This window comes from Calliphora vicina, chromosome 1 (genome assembly GCF_958450345.1).
Source record: "Calliphora vicina chromosome 1, idCalVici1.1, whole genome shotgun sequence".
In the NCBI taxonomy this organism is placed as follows: domain Eukaryota; kingdom Metazoa; phylum Arthropoda; class Insecta; order Diptera; family Calliphoridae; genus Calliphora; species Calliphora vicina.
Genome location: NC_088780.1, coordinates 13,417,536 through 13,433,208, shown reverse-complemented (window position 1 = coordinate 13,433,208; position 15,673 = coordinate 13,417,536). Strand labels below are relative to the sequence as shown.

The 15,673-nt window shown below is 32.9% G+C and overlaps 1 protein-coding gene across 1 annotated transcript; it reads left to right on the top strand.

Annotated features, from left to right (window-relative positions):
- The first annotated feature begins 409 nt into the window (after positions 1-409).
- dmrt93B (doublesex-Mab related 93B) lies at positions 410-7,041 on the top strand. Its single transcript, XM_065498737.1, has 3 exons — positions 410-670; positions 6,185-6,733; positions 6,838-7,041. Exons 1-3 carry the CDS (start codon positions 410-412, stop codon positions 7,039-7,041), a joined length of 1,014 nt encoding a protein of 337 aa, XP_065354809.1.
- The last annotated feature ends 8,632 nt before the right edge of the window (positions 7,042-15,673 follow it).

The following is a 15,673-nucleotide window of genomic DNA, read 5'->3' as shown; positions in this document are numbered from 1 at the left end:
TTTCGCCAAGCAACATTTCTTACTTGTATCCTTTAGCAAATTTAATCCAAATCCTTAACAAAAATATGGCGCATTCATACAAAACCACCCTTAACAAAACCAAAAAAAAGGAGGAGCTTTATTACTACAACAAACCACCAATAACCAATGTAACAATAATTTTGTCACAGTTAAAATTCCTTACAAATAAACTTACAATTTCCAAGGATATATTTATGACACAGACACACAACTGTTTCTTAGGATCATGCGCCTTCAATGTATCCAATAGTTGAGATACAAACTAATTCTTCCCACAAAATAAACTTGTAACATTTCTCAAGTGTTTTCCGTTTCCCAAAATAATTTCAAACTTTCATAAACAGCAGTTACGTCGTGACTTTTAACGGGTATTAACGGGCGCTTTATCATGTCTTCTTTAGTGACTGCAAAGGATTCTTCTTGTGCGACATCTTTGGTTGGTAAAAAACCACGCAAATCCTTGAAATCTTTGGTGGCGGATAGTTTGCCTAGCAAAGCAGCTACAAATCGGGTGCCGAAATGTGCTCGTTGCCGTAATCATGGCTGGATATCGGAGTTACGGGGCCATAAGAAACATTGTACTTATAAGAATTGTCGTTGTGCCAAATGTGTGTTGATTTTTGAGAGGCAGAGGATAATGGCTGCTCAGGTATGATTTCACAGATCTGAATATCGAAAGATCTGTTAAATAAATCAACAAACAACCACTAATTGAATCGGTCGAATTCATAATTTCTTTAAAGATATTCTTAAGTGTAAAAAATTTTTGTAGTTTATTGACTCCAGTGCAAAAAAAAACTTACTCACTTGAGGGCATCAAATATCAGGAATACTGTTTTGGAACATAGCTTAGACTACTGCCCAGATCCTGTCCTTTGTTAGCTATGAGCTTTTCCCATCTTTCTGGCAACATATGGATTCCGAGCCAAAAGTACTATTCATCTTTTGAGGCCATGAATGAATCAAGTCAATTTCGGATACTCTGTTCCAAAGTAAAGCATATCCCAGACAGAGCGTTCTGCATGAAAACAAGGGCAAGGTCTGGAATATAATGGAAAACTTCTCAACTCTATTCTACATACTTTTTAACTGGTATTGCAACATGTGACCGAGCGTTGTCATGATGGAATAATACAGTTTCATGTCTGGAATATTACAGTTTTTCGGCCAATGCTCACTTCAAACGAATCAATTGTGTTCGGTACAGGTTCCCTATGATGGTTTGGCCAGATTTCAGCAGCTCATAATATATAGGATCCTTTTGTTCCCACCAAATACAGAGAATTACCTTAGCACCATGGATATTTGGCTTTGGTGTCGATTCGGCTGGTTGGCCGGGCTTCACATTTCCATTTTCCATTTTTCATTGTAAATAATCACCCGTATCGCGAATCAATATTTCACATGAGATATGTTCCCATTTCCCATTTTTCGTTCATGCACTTTGTTCACGTGAAAAACTTCCCCATGTTGTGGAATTTTTAGATGGAATTTTGTAAACAATAAACAGCTGTTACGAACAAAATCAACTATTGTGAATGAAAAGTTCAGGGGAATATCACGATAGCAATTTTCCCTTCGAGGGAAATCGATATCTCATGGGAACACAAATTTCACATGTTTTTTCACGATAGGGGTGAATGATTCAGATTAAATTTCGGACAAGCAAAATCGTCTTTAAAGGTCTCTCAGCTTTAATTCGAATGGTACCCAATTTCCCTGTTTTTGGGTGAATCCTGCTGCTTGCAAAAGTTTTGAAATTGTTGATTGAGTAGCTGCCAATGAGTTTGCAAGCTCTTGTTAAGTTTGATAACAATCTTCATGGAGTAATAACTCCAATTCTTGGTCTTCAAACTTTTTTGGCTGGCCTGGGCGATCTTTGTCTTCCGTGTTAAAAACACCACTTCAAATCACCACAAACCATCTCTCGCATGTTGAAACCGATGAAACAAATTCACCATAAGCTTTGTTGAGCAATCGGTGTGCTTCGGCGGCACTCTCACCTTCGTGCGAAGGGTACATATAAGTTTGTCATTCCGTTTGTAATTTCCACAATATAATTTTCCGACCTTATAAAGTATATATATTCTGGATCCTTATAGATAGCGGAGTCGATTAAGCCATGTCCGTCTGTTGAAATCAACTTTTCGAAGCCCCCAAATAACTTACATACACGATTCATACATCAATATCTCCGGAATTCTTCCCGCTCGGTTGCTATTTAAAATCGATCCACAAATGGCTGAGATATAAGGAAAAAACCAGGACAACCACGATTTCTGACCTATATCTGGATTACTAAGTCATTAATATAGACAATATGGATATCTAATGATAGATATTTCAAAGACCTTTGCAGCGAATTTATATAACAGGTAGTGGCAGTGGCGAATTCAGGCAAATACAAGCGAATTCATTAATTTTTTTATATATGAAGTTTGACATTCGAAAAACGGCCAGAATATGCGGCCAGGCATGAAACCGTAATATTCCATCATGACTACGCTCGTCCACATGTTGCAATACCTGTTAAAACAATAAAAACCCCGTCCGTCTACAGCTGATTATTTTCACCTTCGTGAGAAGGGTATATATAAGTTTGTCATTCCGTTTGTAATTTCTACATTTTTTATTTCCGACCCTATAAAGTATATATATTCTGGATCCTTATAGATAGCGGAGTCAATTAAGCCATGTCCGTCTGCCTGTATGTCCGTCTGTCTGTTGAAATCAATTTTCTGAAGACAGCAGATATATTCGGGATCCAAATCTTCAATAATTCTGTCAGAAATGCATTCGAGAAGTTTGCTATTTAAAATCAGCAAAATCGGTCCATAAAACCGGGACAACCTCGATTTTTGACCTATTTTTTATCTATATCTGGATTACAAAGTCATTAATATAGACAATATGGATATCTAATGATAGATATTTCAAAGACCTTTGCAAAGACGTATATGGACCTACAATGGATAAAAATCGGAAAAAATGTTTTTTAACCTGAATTTTTTTTTCACCAAAATTTTTTTTCACAAAATATTAAAAAAAAATTAAAAATATTAAATTTAAAAAAAAATTTTAAAAACAATTTCGAAAAAACAACTGGAAAAAAAAAATTAAATTTTGTTTACCTAAAAATATTTAAAATTTTTATTTTAAAGTATATTTTGGTGAAGGGTATATAAAATTCGGCACAGCCGAATATTGCTCTCTTACTTGTTTTTATATACAGTGGTTGACTTTTCCAAATATTCCATATGTAGCCCAAAATTTAAAATATTTTTTTAAAATAAATTTTTTTTTTTATTATTTCACTTGTATAGTTTTATTTATATAAATTAACTGAAAAACAAACAAACAACATAATTAATTATATTCTGAAAAAAGGGAACAAAATTAAAAATATTCACTATTTCTTCGCTACTGACAAAACAATGGAAACTTTTAAACTTCTGCAAGAAAGAAGTGTAAAACGAAAATAATATTTAAAAGAACGATGTAAAAAGCATCCTGTTTACAGTTATTTTATTTTTAAATTCTGGTAATTTTTCACAATTTCTTTTTCCAAGTTTTTCGCATAATTGATTTTTTTCAAAGTTAACGAAAATGGCTAAAGTTCAGATTTGTGAAGATTTAAAAAATAAAATAATTAACGATTTTAAAGCTGGTTTAAAACAAAAAAGTATCTGTGACAAATATTCAATAAATAAATCAGCTGTTTCAAAAATTATAAAGAAATTTCTTGAGACCGGTTCTGTAAAAACTCAACATTTAGGTGGAAGACCTCGTAAGACTACTCCTAGACAAGATATGTAATTTAATAGCGAGAGAGTTCAAGAAATTCCCAAAAATAACTGCTCGAGATGTTGTTAATAGCCTAAAATTAAAACTTAGTAACCGAACAGTTAGTCGCAGGGCAAATGAGGCTGATCTTGGTTGCTATCGTCCTGTGAAAAAACCACTTATTCCTAAAAAGAACCGTTCTGCTCGTCTATAATTTGCCAGGGATCATTTAAACTGGTCGATACAGAAATGGAATACTGTATGTCCTCTTTTCCGACGAATCCAAATACAATTTAAGAGGCAGTGAGGCATGAGAGTACATTTGTAAGATGAGCAAAGGGAAAAAGTTTAGATCAAAAGTACACAAATAAGACTGTAAAGTTTGGCGGTGGCAATATTATGGTATGGGGATGTTTTTCAGAGCAAGGTATGAACCCAATTCATATTATAAAAGATACCATGACAGGTATAGAGGATACAGAACCATATTAAACGATGTTATGTATCCATACGCTAAGGAAAATATGCCCCTAGTTTGGAGATTCCAACACGACAACGACCCGAAACACACCTCTAGGGTTGTAACCGAGTGGTTACAATCCAATCCTTACGAGTTACGTGTTTTGAAGTGACCTGCCCAATCGCCAGATCTCAATCGTAAAATAAGGACCCAAAATTACACCATGAAGGAAGATTTATTGGATGCCATTGACTCTTTGGTTCAATGCATCGTCGATGTGTAGCAGTTATAAAAAATAAGGGTTACCCAACAAAATATTCACCCCTATCGGCAATAACATGTGAAATTTTGTTCCCATGAAATATCCATTTCCCTAGAAGGGAAAATTGCTATCGGGAATATCACGATGAACTTTACATTCACAATAGTTGATTTTGTTCGTAGCAGCTGTTTATTGTTTACAAAATTCCATCTAAAAATTTCACAACACGTGAACAAAGTTGATGAACGAAAAAAGGAAAAGGGAAAATATTTCATGTGAAATATTGATTCGCGATAGGGGTGATTGAGTTATTGCAAAGTTTAGACAGACCATATTTGTTAAAATAATACCTAAGTTTCCATTGTTTTGTCAATGCCGTGATAAAGAAATCTTTTAATTTTGTTTTCTCATTTTTAGAATTTAATTAATTATGTCCTTTGTTTTTTGTTAAATTAAGTTAATAAAAGTATACAAATAAAATACTACAAAAATGTTAAAATTTTTTAAAAAATTATTTCAGATTTTAGGTCACTAATGAAATATTTGGAAAAGTTTCCATTGTTTTGTCAACCACTGTATTTCAGTATGGTAACCTTTGACCTCCACTATTCATTTGTAATGTATTTTTGCACTTCATGGTTATTTAATGCAATTTAGTAATTTTTTTCCTATTTCACTGTCCTCTAAAAGTTATGCCAAACAATTGTAACCTAAAATCATTATAAATAGAATAAATGAGTGATAATTTTGGTAAATTAAAGAAGAAGAAGAGTTCTTTCTGCTGTCTCATTTAATGCTATCATTTACTAATGAATGAAAAGGGTTGCCTTTTCAGCAACAAATAATCGCCAAAAATGTATAACAAAATGTTATTTCCTCCTAAATGTAATCAACAATATAAAGATTCCTTATTTAATGTATTCCTTACAATTAAACAGACAATATTAACATCTGTTTATATTATTTTGTTATTTCAACAAAATCTACTTTTATTTCCTTAAGATATTAATTTCAATTACAAATAAATAAAAACCAAAAAGGAAAACTAACTTTTACACCCAAAAAAAAAGAACAAATCTTAATACATTCATTGATTTAAATTGTTTAAGTAAATAGCCCACAGTTAAAACAGATAAATAATAATAAGGGCGTTTAACAGACTTGAATCAAAAAAGATTGAATGCAAGACATTAAATCAAAACCAAAAAAAAAAACAAATAAATGATGACTACCAACCAAATCATGTCACATCAACCACCAGAGACCATTTAATACTGACACACTGTAGTAGAAAAGAAAACCAAAACCAACAAGTAAAATATACAATAAATAAATAAATATTTCGAAAATGTTTGCACAAGTGTTTCAAAAACTGTCTAACTAACATTCCTGCACAAATAAAAACAAAACAAAAAGTTCACAGGTCATGTTACTTAAATAACCAACAAAAAAATCCCCATGGAAATAAATATCTAGGAGTGGGGTATTAAAACAAGTCTAGATTAACACCCCTTGAACTAAAATAACACATCATCATCATCATGTCAGGCATATTAATTTCAATTGCCCGGCTTGTTTACACTTCTTTGCCTAAAATCTTATGTAAACAAACAAAAGTTTTAACAGTTTTTTTCCATTTCTATTATCTTATTATTTAGGTAGCCCTTAAGCGTCAACAGGCTGTGGAAGATGCCATTGCTTTGCGTTTGGTGGCCACTAAAACTGGCCAACAAATGGACACTCTACCTCCAGGCAATATATTCGATTTGGCTGAAAATCTTCAGGACCTTAAAAAGTCTGCAGCTTCACAACAACAGCAAGATTGTGTGGAAGATTTAAGTTTGCCCAGCAAACAGCCAGAGTCATTGCAGAAAACTAAAATAAATATAGAAGATTCTACCCCAACTATAGCCACCACAATCACAACATCCGCATCTACTCCTATTACCAGCCTATCATCTTCTTCTGCAGATGCCAAAGTTTCACAAAATGCCATTGATATGTTGGCCCAGCTGTTCCCCCAAAGAAAACGAGCCGTCTTGGAATTAGTTCTGAAGCGTTGTGATTCGGATTTGGTTAAGGCCATAGAGAATATTTCCGCATCATATAAGGATCATCGGGGAGAATCAGTTGAGGTTGATGTTGATCAAATGGCAGGAAATGTTATGAAAAGTGCTTTTAAACCGGTTTATGGTTCGGGGAATATGGTAAGTTTTTACTGAAATATCAGTGATCAATTTCATAAATCCAATAAAGAATTGCAACACATTTGATTTAAAAAATTTAATTTCTTAATCTATTTTCATTCCAGCACCCCAAACCCTTAACCCTGGGCAACACTTTATGCTCCACTGCTACCGCATATCCCAAATGGTTTGTGCCCCTAACATTTCCCATCACCTTTCAGGGTCATTTAGCGCCTGCATTACCAACCACCTCCCTACCGCCACTCACTTCACGTTGTACTCTGCCGAATTGTGCGTGTTTGGAGGGCTATCAATTTAATTGTTCATAAATTTGTGTGAAAATTGTTGTAAAAAATAATAATAACACTATGCAACAAATGGAGACTTTTGGAAAAACACAAGATCATGACAGTATAGGTTCGACTCTACTAACAAAGGGTAGTACAACCCTATACTCAGTTTGCCCATTTTGGTGACCGATTTTTTTTTATGGGCCCCCAAAGTTTCTGAAAATCAGTGGGGCCTCTAAAAAAGGTGTCATCAGGTTTTGGTTAACAGCTAATTCAGACTTTGTGCTACGGCTTAACTTTATATGGCAATAATATAGCTAAGAGTCCGCCAAATAAATTTTGTTAAAATTTGTTTCCAAAAAATAGCTTTTTCGTGCACTTTTGTTGAAAAAATATAGGAAGAAAATTTTTTTTTTTTACTTTTTTTAGAATAACTTCCAGGGACTCCTAATTTTTCAATAACAATATCTCGCAAAGTTGTAGATACGGTAAATTTGAATAACTCTTGTGAACATATCAATGCATTCTGAATGTGTCTAGTCACTCTACATAGCACATAAAGATCACTTTGTACCTTAACAATTTTCGTTTTTCCTATTTTTTGACGCTAAAACAAAGATTTTTTTGTAAAAATAGTATTATCAAGTCCACACTTCTATGTTGTGCTGTATTATTTACTCGGCTGAGGTGTTCGGAATGGGGATCAGTGGGTGGACCTTCAATGTCACACATTTATAAAAAAATTGCCAAAAAGTCATTTATGATCCGAATGAGCTGCAATTTCAAATATAGATAGACCTTGAGAAGGTCTACAAAAAATATGATTTTATCTGTAGTTATCTCTTTTAGTTCAAGAGATATTTGGGTTTAATATTTTTTTAAATTTTGCCCGATCTTTTTTTCGTATTTTAAATTTGATGGGCCTACGAAAGGTCGAAATTTGTTTTTTTATATATGACGTATATTTGCGATAAAATTCTAAAGAAAATAAAACAAATCTGATAACAATTATTTCGTCCCTATAAAAAGTTACAAGCATCCAAAGTTGAAGCATCTTTTTATATATTTCAACTTTGTATGCGTGTGTTTTTTAAGTTTTTTCCCAAAAAAGTCCCCATATTTTTTCTTTTATAAAAAACTAATTTTCTTCGGGACTATATAAATTTTTTTATGATCTGGTAAGAGAACTTAATGCAAAAACATATAAGGTAAAATTTGACTAACTGAAGCGGACATTGTACCCCCAGCCCTATCCAAACTTGGGCAATTTTGAAAAAAAAAAATTAGGTTTGAGTAAAAAATTCTAAAAACGCAAAACACCGACCCTCAAAAGCTCATCACATTTGTATAGCCCCATATGTTGTTTATATACATACAGAACGTTTTTACTATCATGCTGTAAATAACGTCAAAGTGGGCTATTTTCTAAAAAAAACTTAGTTTTTGGAACAAATTTTCGCCGTTTCAGGAATTTCGGTGTTTAAAAACAAAGAATGGCAACATTAGTGATGCCATTGACTTACGAATATTTAGGTCTATATTACTTCCAAATTTTATTGTGATGTCTGTAACTGTTCAAATTTTACATTAATTCAAAGTTTTTATTTTTCTTGATGGAAAATCACCATTTTAAAATATTATTAGTTTTTAAGGTAAATGACGTCACAAAATTATTCATTTCACTAAAATGTCAATCTTTAAGTCATAAGGTTTCCACCGATATCAAAAACTTATATAAAAAGCTTATATTTACACTTCAGAAGTTCCACAAACCTTGCCCACTTTCAAAAATTTTAAAGTTTTTTCATATCTTGCATCAAGCCGGTCTTGCATGATCAAGATTGGATAAAGTTATGCGCCCGGATCATACCGATAATGATTTGCCCATTCTTCGTTATTCCAGCACAATAGAGAAGTATACACTCGAACATACATTTTTAACAAAAAATTATTGTTTTAGAGTCAAAAATTAGTAAAAAACTACAAATTTTAAGCTACAAAGTGATTTTTGACAGCTATTTAGAATACCTAGGTATGTTCGGATTGCATTGATATGTTCACGAGAGTTATTCAAATTTACCGTAGCTACAACTTTGCGGGATATTGTTATTGAAAAATTAGGAGTCCCTGGAAGTTATTCTAAAAAAAGTAAAAAAAAAAAATTTTCTTCCTATATTTTTTCAACAAAAGTGCACGAAAAAGCTATTTTTTCGAAACAAATTTTAACAAAATTTATTTGGCGGACTCTTAGCTATATTATTGCCATATAAAGTTAAGCCGTAGCACTAAGTCTGAATTAGCTGTTAACCAAAACCTGATGACACCTTTTTTAGAGGCCCCACTGATTTTCAGAAACTTTGGGGGCCCATAAAAAAAAATCGGTCACCAAAATGGGCAAACTGAGTATAGGGTTGTACTACCCTTTGGTAGTAGAGTCGAATCTATACTGTCATGATCGTGTGTTTTTTTCACTGTTGCACTGTGTAATAAATATATTAAATAATAAATAAGAATTATATGTAAAGTATTTAAACAAATATTTATTTACAAACATCATGGTGTATTTTTAAATAAGACTTCCATGCCAGTCACAGAATTCCATGCCGATCGAAAGTGGAATTAATTCAGTATTTTGATTTGGAATAAAATCAATTTCAGTTTTCAAAGTGGAATTGATATTTCTTTGTAATTATTTGTTTAAAAACAGAATTACAGAATTATTAAGGTGCTAATTTTGTAAATCATGTCATTTTAAATTGTAAATTACACGGACTCTGAAGAACCTAAAACGAAATCCATCGGAATAAACACCACGGAATTGAAACCATTCCGTACAAAATATTTGACAGGTCTGTTTAAAGGGAAAGTCCCTAAATAGCATTCAACAACTCTAACAATTAGGCTGAAGAAGAGGTCTAAAAGTTAATTCGGAAAGAAACTGAAATGAGTCTGTTTAAAAGTAAGAGGAAAATCGCAGATTTTGGGCATCCCATTTTTCAGAACAATGTCTAGGAGTAGTATTGGTCTGCCTCTTTAATATAGTTAAAATGCACACCGAATATGGTCTCTTTGTAGAAGAGCAATCGGCTCGAAATAGGTCATTTATCCGAAAATTATACATATTGATTATACACTAGTATTATACGACCAATACTGACTTATACAAAGACAATGCTCGACAAAAGCCGTGGAGACAATTCTCTCATTATTAAAGCCTATCATTAAAAACATGTGAAATTTATGTTCCCATGAAATATCCATTTCCCTCGAAAGGAAAATTGCTAACGTAATATTCCCCTGAAATGTTCATTCACAATAGTTGATTTTGTTCGCAACAGCTGTTTATTGTTTACAAAATTCCATCTAAAAATGGGGAATTTTTTCACGTGAACAAAGTTTATGAACAAAAAAATGGGAAAAGGGAACATATTTCATGTGAAATATTGATTCGCGATAAGGGTGATTATCAATCGGTAAAATATGAATAAGATTGATAGCAAGTTATTACCGGGAAATAATAAAAAACGCTTTTCATTCGCGGGAATTTTTTTAAAACTAAATTAAACCAAAATCAGTAGTTTTCATAGAAGGTTCCATGGACAGCCACTCATCAAGCAGCTCACTTGGGTCAATTCAAAACTGATCCCAATGTTATACCCAAGAATTAAACAGCACGATACTTATTCCACATCCATTGTTTCCAAATTGAACCAACAAGATTCTATGATTAAGGAATGGATGTATCTCAGATTCATCCTTGATAACCCATCTAAACACGAGAATACGTTCCCTCAAGTTTATTAGAGCCAGGCAATTGCAAAATAGGTGGGACACAGTCTCCTCCTTTTCTTTGTTTTGACAGCTTCTAAAGTAGCTATTAAACCGTAGTCCCATTCTTCTAGCATTTGAACCAATTATGCAGTGTCAGTGTAATAATGAAACAATTAGCCGTAATTGCTTACGAGGGAATTATATATACAGTGGTTGACAAAACAATGGAAACTTTTCCAAATATTTCATTAGTGGCCTAAAATCTGAAATAATTTTTTAAAAAATTTTAACATTTTTGTGGTGTTTTATTTGCATACTTTTATTAACTTAATTTAACAAAAACCAAAGGACATAATTAATTTAATTCTAAAAATGAGAAAACAAAATTAAAGGATTTCTTTATTACGGCATTGACAAAACAATGGAAACTAAGGTATTATTTTAACAAATATGGTCTGTCTAAACTTTGCAATAACTCAATATTTTGTTGGGTATCCCTTATTTTTTATAACTGCTACACATCGACGATGCATTGAACCAATTAAAGAGTTAATGGTCTCCTTTGAAATATTTTGCCATTCCCTCATAACCGACTCCGATAAATCTTCCTTCCATAGATTTTCTATGGGATTGAGATCTGGCGCTTGGGCAGGCCACTTCACAACACATACCTCGTTGGATTGTAACCACTCGGTTACAACCCTAGAGGTGTGTTTCGGGTCGTTGTCGTGTTGGAATCTCTAAACTAGGGGCATATTTTCCTCAGCGTATGGATACATAACATCGTTTAATATGGTTCTGTCTGTATCCTATACCTGTCATGGTATCTTTTATAATATGAATTGGGCCCATAACCTGCCCTGAAAAACATCCCCATACCATAATATTGCCACCGCCAAACTTTACGGTCTTATTTGTGTACTTTGGATCTAATCTTTTTCCCTTTGGTCGTCTTACAAATGTTCTACCATGCCTCACTGCCTCTTAAATTGTATTTGGATTCGTCGGAAAAGAGGACAGTATTCCATTTCTGTATCGACCAGTTTAAATGATCCCTGGCAAATTGTTGACGAGCAGAACGGTTTTTTGAAATGTAATGAATGGTTTTTTCACAGGACGATAGCAACCAAGACCAGCCTCATTTGCCCTGCGACTGACTGTTCGGGTACTTATTTCTAATTTTAGGCTATTAACAACCTCTTGAGGAGTTATTTTTGGAAATTTCTTGAACTCTCTCGCTATTAAATTACATATCTTGTCTAGGAGTAGTCTTACGAGGTCTTCCACCTAAATGTTGAGATTTTACAGAACCGGTCTCACGAAATTTTTTTATAATTTTTGAAACTGCTGATTTATTTATTGAATATTTGTCGCAGATACTTTTTTGTTTTAAACCAGCTTTAAAATCGTTAATTATTTTATTTTTTAAGACTTCACAAATCTTAACTTTAGCCATTTTCGTTAACTTTGAAAAAAAGCAATTATGCGAAAAACTTAGAGAAAGAAATTGTGAAACAGGATGCTTTTTACATCGTTCTTTTAAATATTATTTTCGTTTTACACTTTTTTCTTGCAGAAGTTTAAAAGTTTCCATATATTTTTTCGGAATATAATTAATTATGTTGTTTGTTTTTCAGGTTATTTATATAAATAAAACTACACAAGTAAAATACTAAAAAAAAAAATTTATTTTAAAGAAATATTTTAAATTTTGGGCTACATATGGAATATTTGGAAAAGTTTCCATTGTTTTGTCAACCACTGTATAAATTCGTCCTGCCGGTATCAAATAAGGGCCAGGTAGTCCTCAAGATAACACACGTGAATTTATTAGTCCACCTGTTCTGTGGAGCCTCATATAGGTATGTAGTTTCTGCTGTACAACCATCTTACATTTTGCAAGGGAAATACCAGAAAAGATCAATCAATCGCCTCCTCAACCATCATCGTTCCCTGTTTGGCCATTTCGTCTGCTATAAAATTATCGTGATTTCCATCGTGTCCATGGGCCCATATAAGCGTTATCCTACAATGTCTCGCTATCTTATTTGGGAGTACCCGCCATTCCTCGGTTAACCTAGATGTCGTGAAGACACCCTCTATTCCTTTTTATCAAAAGATATGCAGATATCTCCAGATATTCGATAATAGTCAGTTGGATGCACGTTTTATAGCAGAAATTTCCGCCTGTAGGGCAGTGCAAAAGTTAGATAGCCTGAAGTAGGATTTTATTCCATAGTTCTCGATAAAGAAATCTCCACCATAGACTTCTGAATGAATGTTCTGATAGTAGTTCCATATTTTAGAGTATCCAAGGTTCACCAGCATTCAATCTCACAGCTGAGTTGAGAACCATTTATATCAACATCAAGTCAACAGGTAGCCAGTTTAAAATAGGGAAAAGAGCTTTAGAAGAAGTAGACCTGTTATCAGTTTTGCAATAGTCCTAAGAGACTAGCATTATCCAAGGCATGCTTTAAAAATCCAATTGATACCATTCGGCCCAATACCCTAGTTAGTATCAATTGCTCTCTTGCAAGAGTAGATGGCCTTGTTCTGAATATTCTGGTTCCAAGATAATATTTTATCTAGAATGATGCCAAGGTACTTTGCATTATCCCTGATCTCCGGAATCATTCCATTCAGTCTAGGGGGTCTAAAATTATCGTTTTTGTACCTCCTTGTGAAGAGTGTGTAGTGTACTTAATGCAGATTCCTTATAGCTAGATATTCACCCCTACCGGCAATAACATGTGAAATTTATGTTCTCATGAAATATCCATTTCCCTTGAAGGGAAAATTGCTATCGTGATATTCCCATGAACTTTTCATTCACAATAGTTGATTTTGTTCGTAACAGCTGTTTAATGTTTACAAAATTCCATCTACTAAAAATACCATCTAAACATGGCGACTTTTTCCACGTGAACAAAGTTGATGAACGAAAAATGGGAAAGGGAACAGGTATCCAGAAATTTACCAGGTATACAGGCCTGTCACAGAATTCCATACCGATCGAAAGTGGAATTAATTCCGTATTTTGCTTTTTCACAAAAAGTAAAACGAAAATTTCATTCGGAATGAAACCACTTTCAGTTTTCAAAGTGGAATTGATATTTAATTGTAATATTTTGGTTTTCTAAAATTTTTTAATCCATTTCTGTACCAAAATATTCACATTTGTTTTAATATGAAAAATGCTGACAAATTAAAATCAGAAATACAGAATTATGAAATATTTTTGGAATAAATTACACGGAATTTGAAGAAACTAACAGGAAATCTATCGGAATAAAAACTACGGAATCGAAACCATTCTGAACAAAATGTGTGACAGGCCTGATAAGTATCGCAACGTCGCGACTAGGTTTTTTAATTTCCCGACCTTTTTTGATTCCCGGGAATCGGGAAATTTTTTTCTACATTCCCGGGTACCCGGCTATTCCCGAAATATATAAGGATACTGTAAATTAGCAATGTTATAGCCAAATTTCATATAAAAACTTAGTGTTATAATTATTAAATATCAGCGCTTCGAATTAATTAATAAAATTTGAGCTTAATTCACTAAAATCTTAATCAGTAATTAATTAAATAATTAACAGAATTTATTCCAGCTTTGAATGATTAAATTTTTGTTAAATGAAATCATTTACAAAATTAATTGAAAAAATTGTCTTAAGCCTTTTTGTACTAGATTTGAATTGAAGAAAAATTTAATCATTTAATAAATTTTTGAAGCTATTTTGTTATGGATTTGAAGAAGAAATTAGAATGATTCAATACGACTAAAAATCCCGGGAATCGAGTAGTGAAAAATTGGCAAAATTCCCGGGATATTTGTACCGGGAATTCCTGGGATAAAAACCCTAGTCGCGACGCGTCCTCAGCGTAAGAGACTTCTTTGAACCTTTTGCTGCTATCCATTTGGAGCAGCAGGGTATTCTTAGCCATGTTCCACAGAAGTGGTGATAGTACAACTGCTTGCGGGCTTCCACCAATTGCCACTTTAGGAGACACTGACACCGCCTAGCATAAAATTAGATGTTGGGAATGGATTTTTGGAACGAATATTAATTCAAAGTTCTGTCAGTGCATAATTCTATTGACAGATGCAAAAAGCTGTAGATGATACATTATTTTAGTAACACCAAAGAGGTATCAAAATATGATAGTAATTTTGCCACCAAAAAGAAATCACGTTAAATAACAGTTGTAACTGTAATTTCCAACATTGTTCTACTCGCTATTTAACTTAATTATAGAGTTTTTTAAGTACATATAATAACATTCTCAACATTGTCAGTCGTCCATTTTATATTTTTTTGTTTAGATTTCAGCCTGTATTTGTATAATAATCATTATGATTCCCATACTCGTGTGTATTGTGAATACTCGTATATAACGGTATCTCCTCTATCTATTGGGTAAAGCCTACAATGATCGATTGCTTTATTGGTAAGGCCCGAGAGGTGTTGTTGGGGGTGACTCCAAATATTTTATACATATTTGATAATACAGTTTTTTTTTATTGGAGCATTATTAATATATTGGGCTAAACAAATGAATATAACTGTTGTTTTCAGATTGTTTAAATTACTGACGAGAGTATAGTTAGTTGTCATGTTGTTATTGTTATTGGCCTTCTCTTTGTACACCCCCGTTTGTTTTTTTTTTCTATTTTATCAGTTATTTTTGAAAAAAAATATAGATTTTTTTTGGGTGAATTGCTAAATTTATGCTTAAATTTTAAGTAATATCACATTATTTGTCTTTGTTGTGGCATGATAAATGGACATTAATGCATTATGAGTGATTTGTTGTGTTAATTTTATGACAATTGATAGAAAACAGCTATATTTTTGTTTATCTTATTTTGGAAAAATAATGATAATTAATT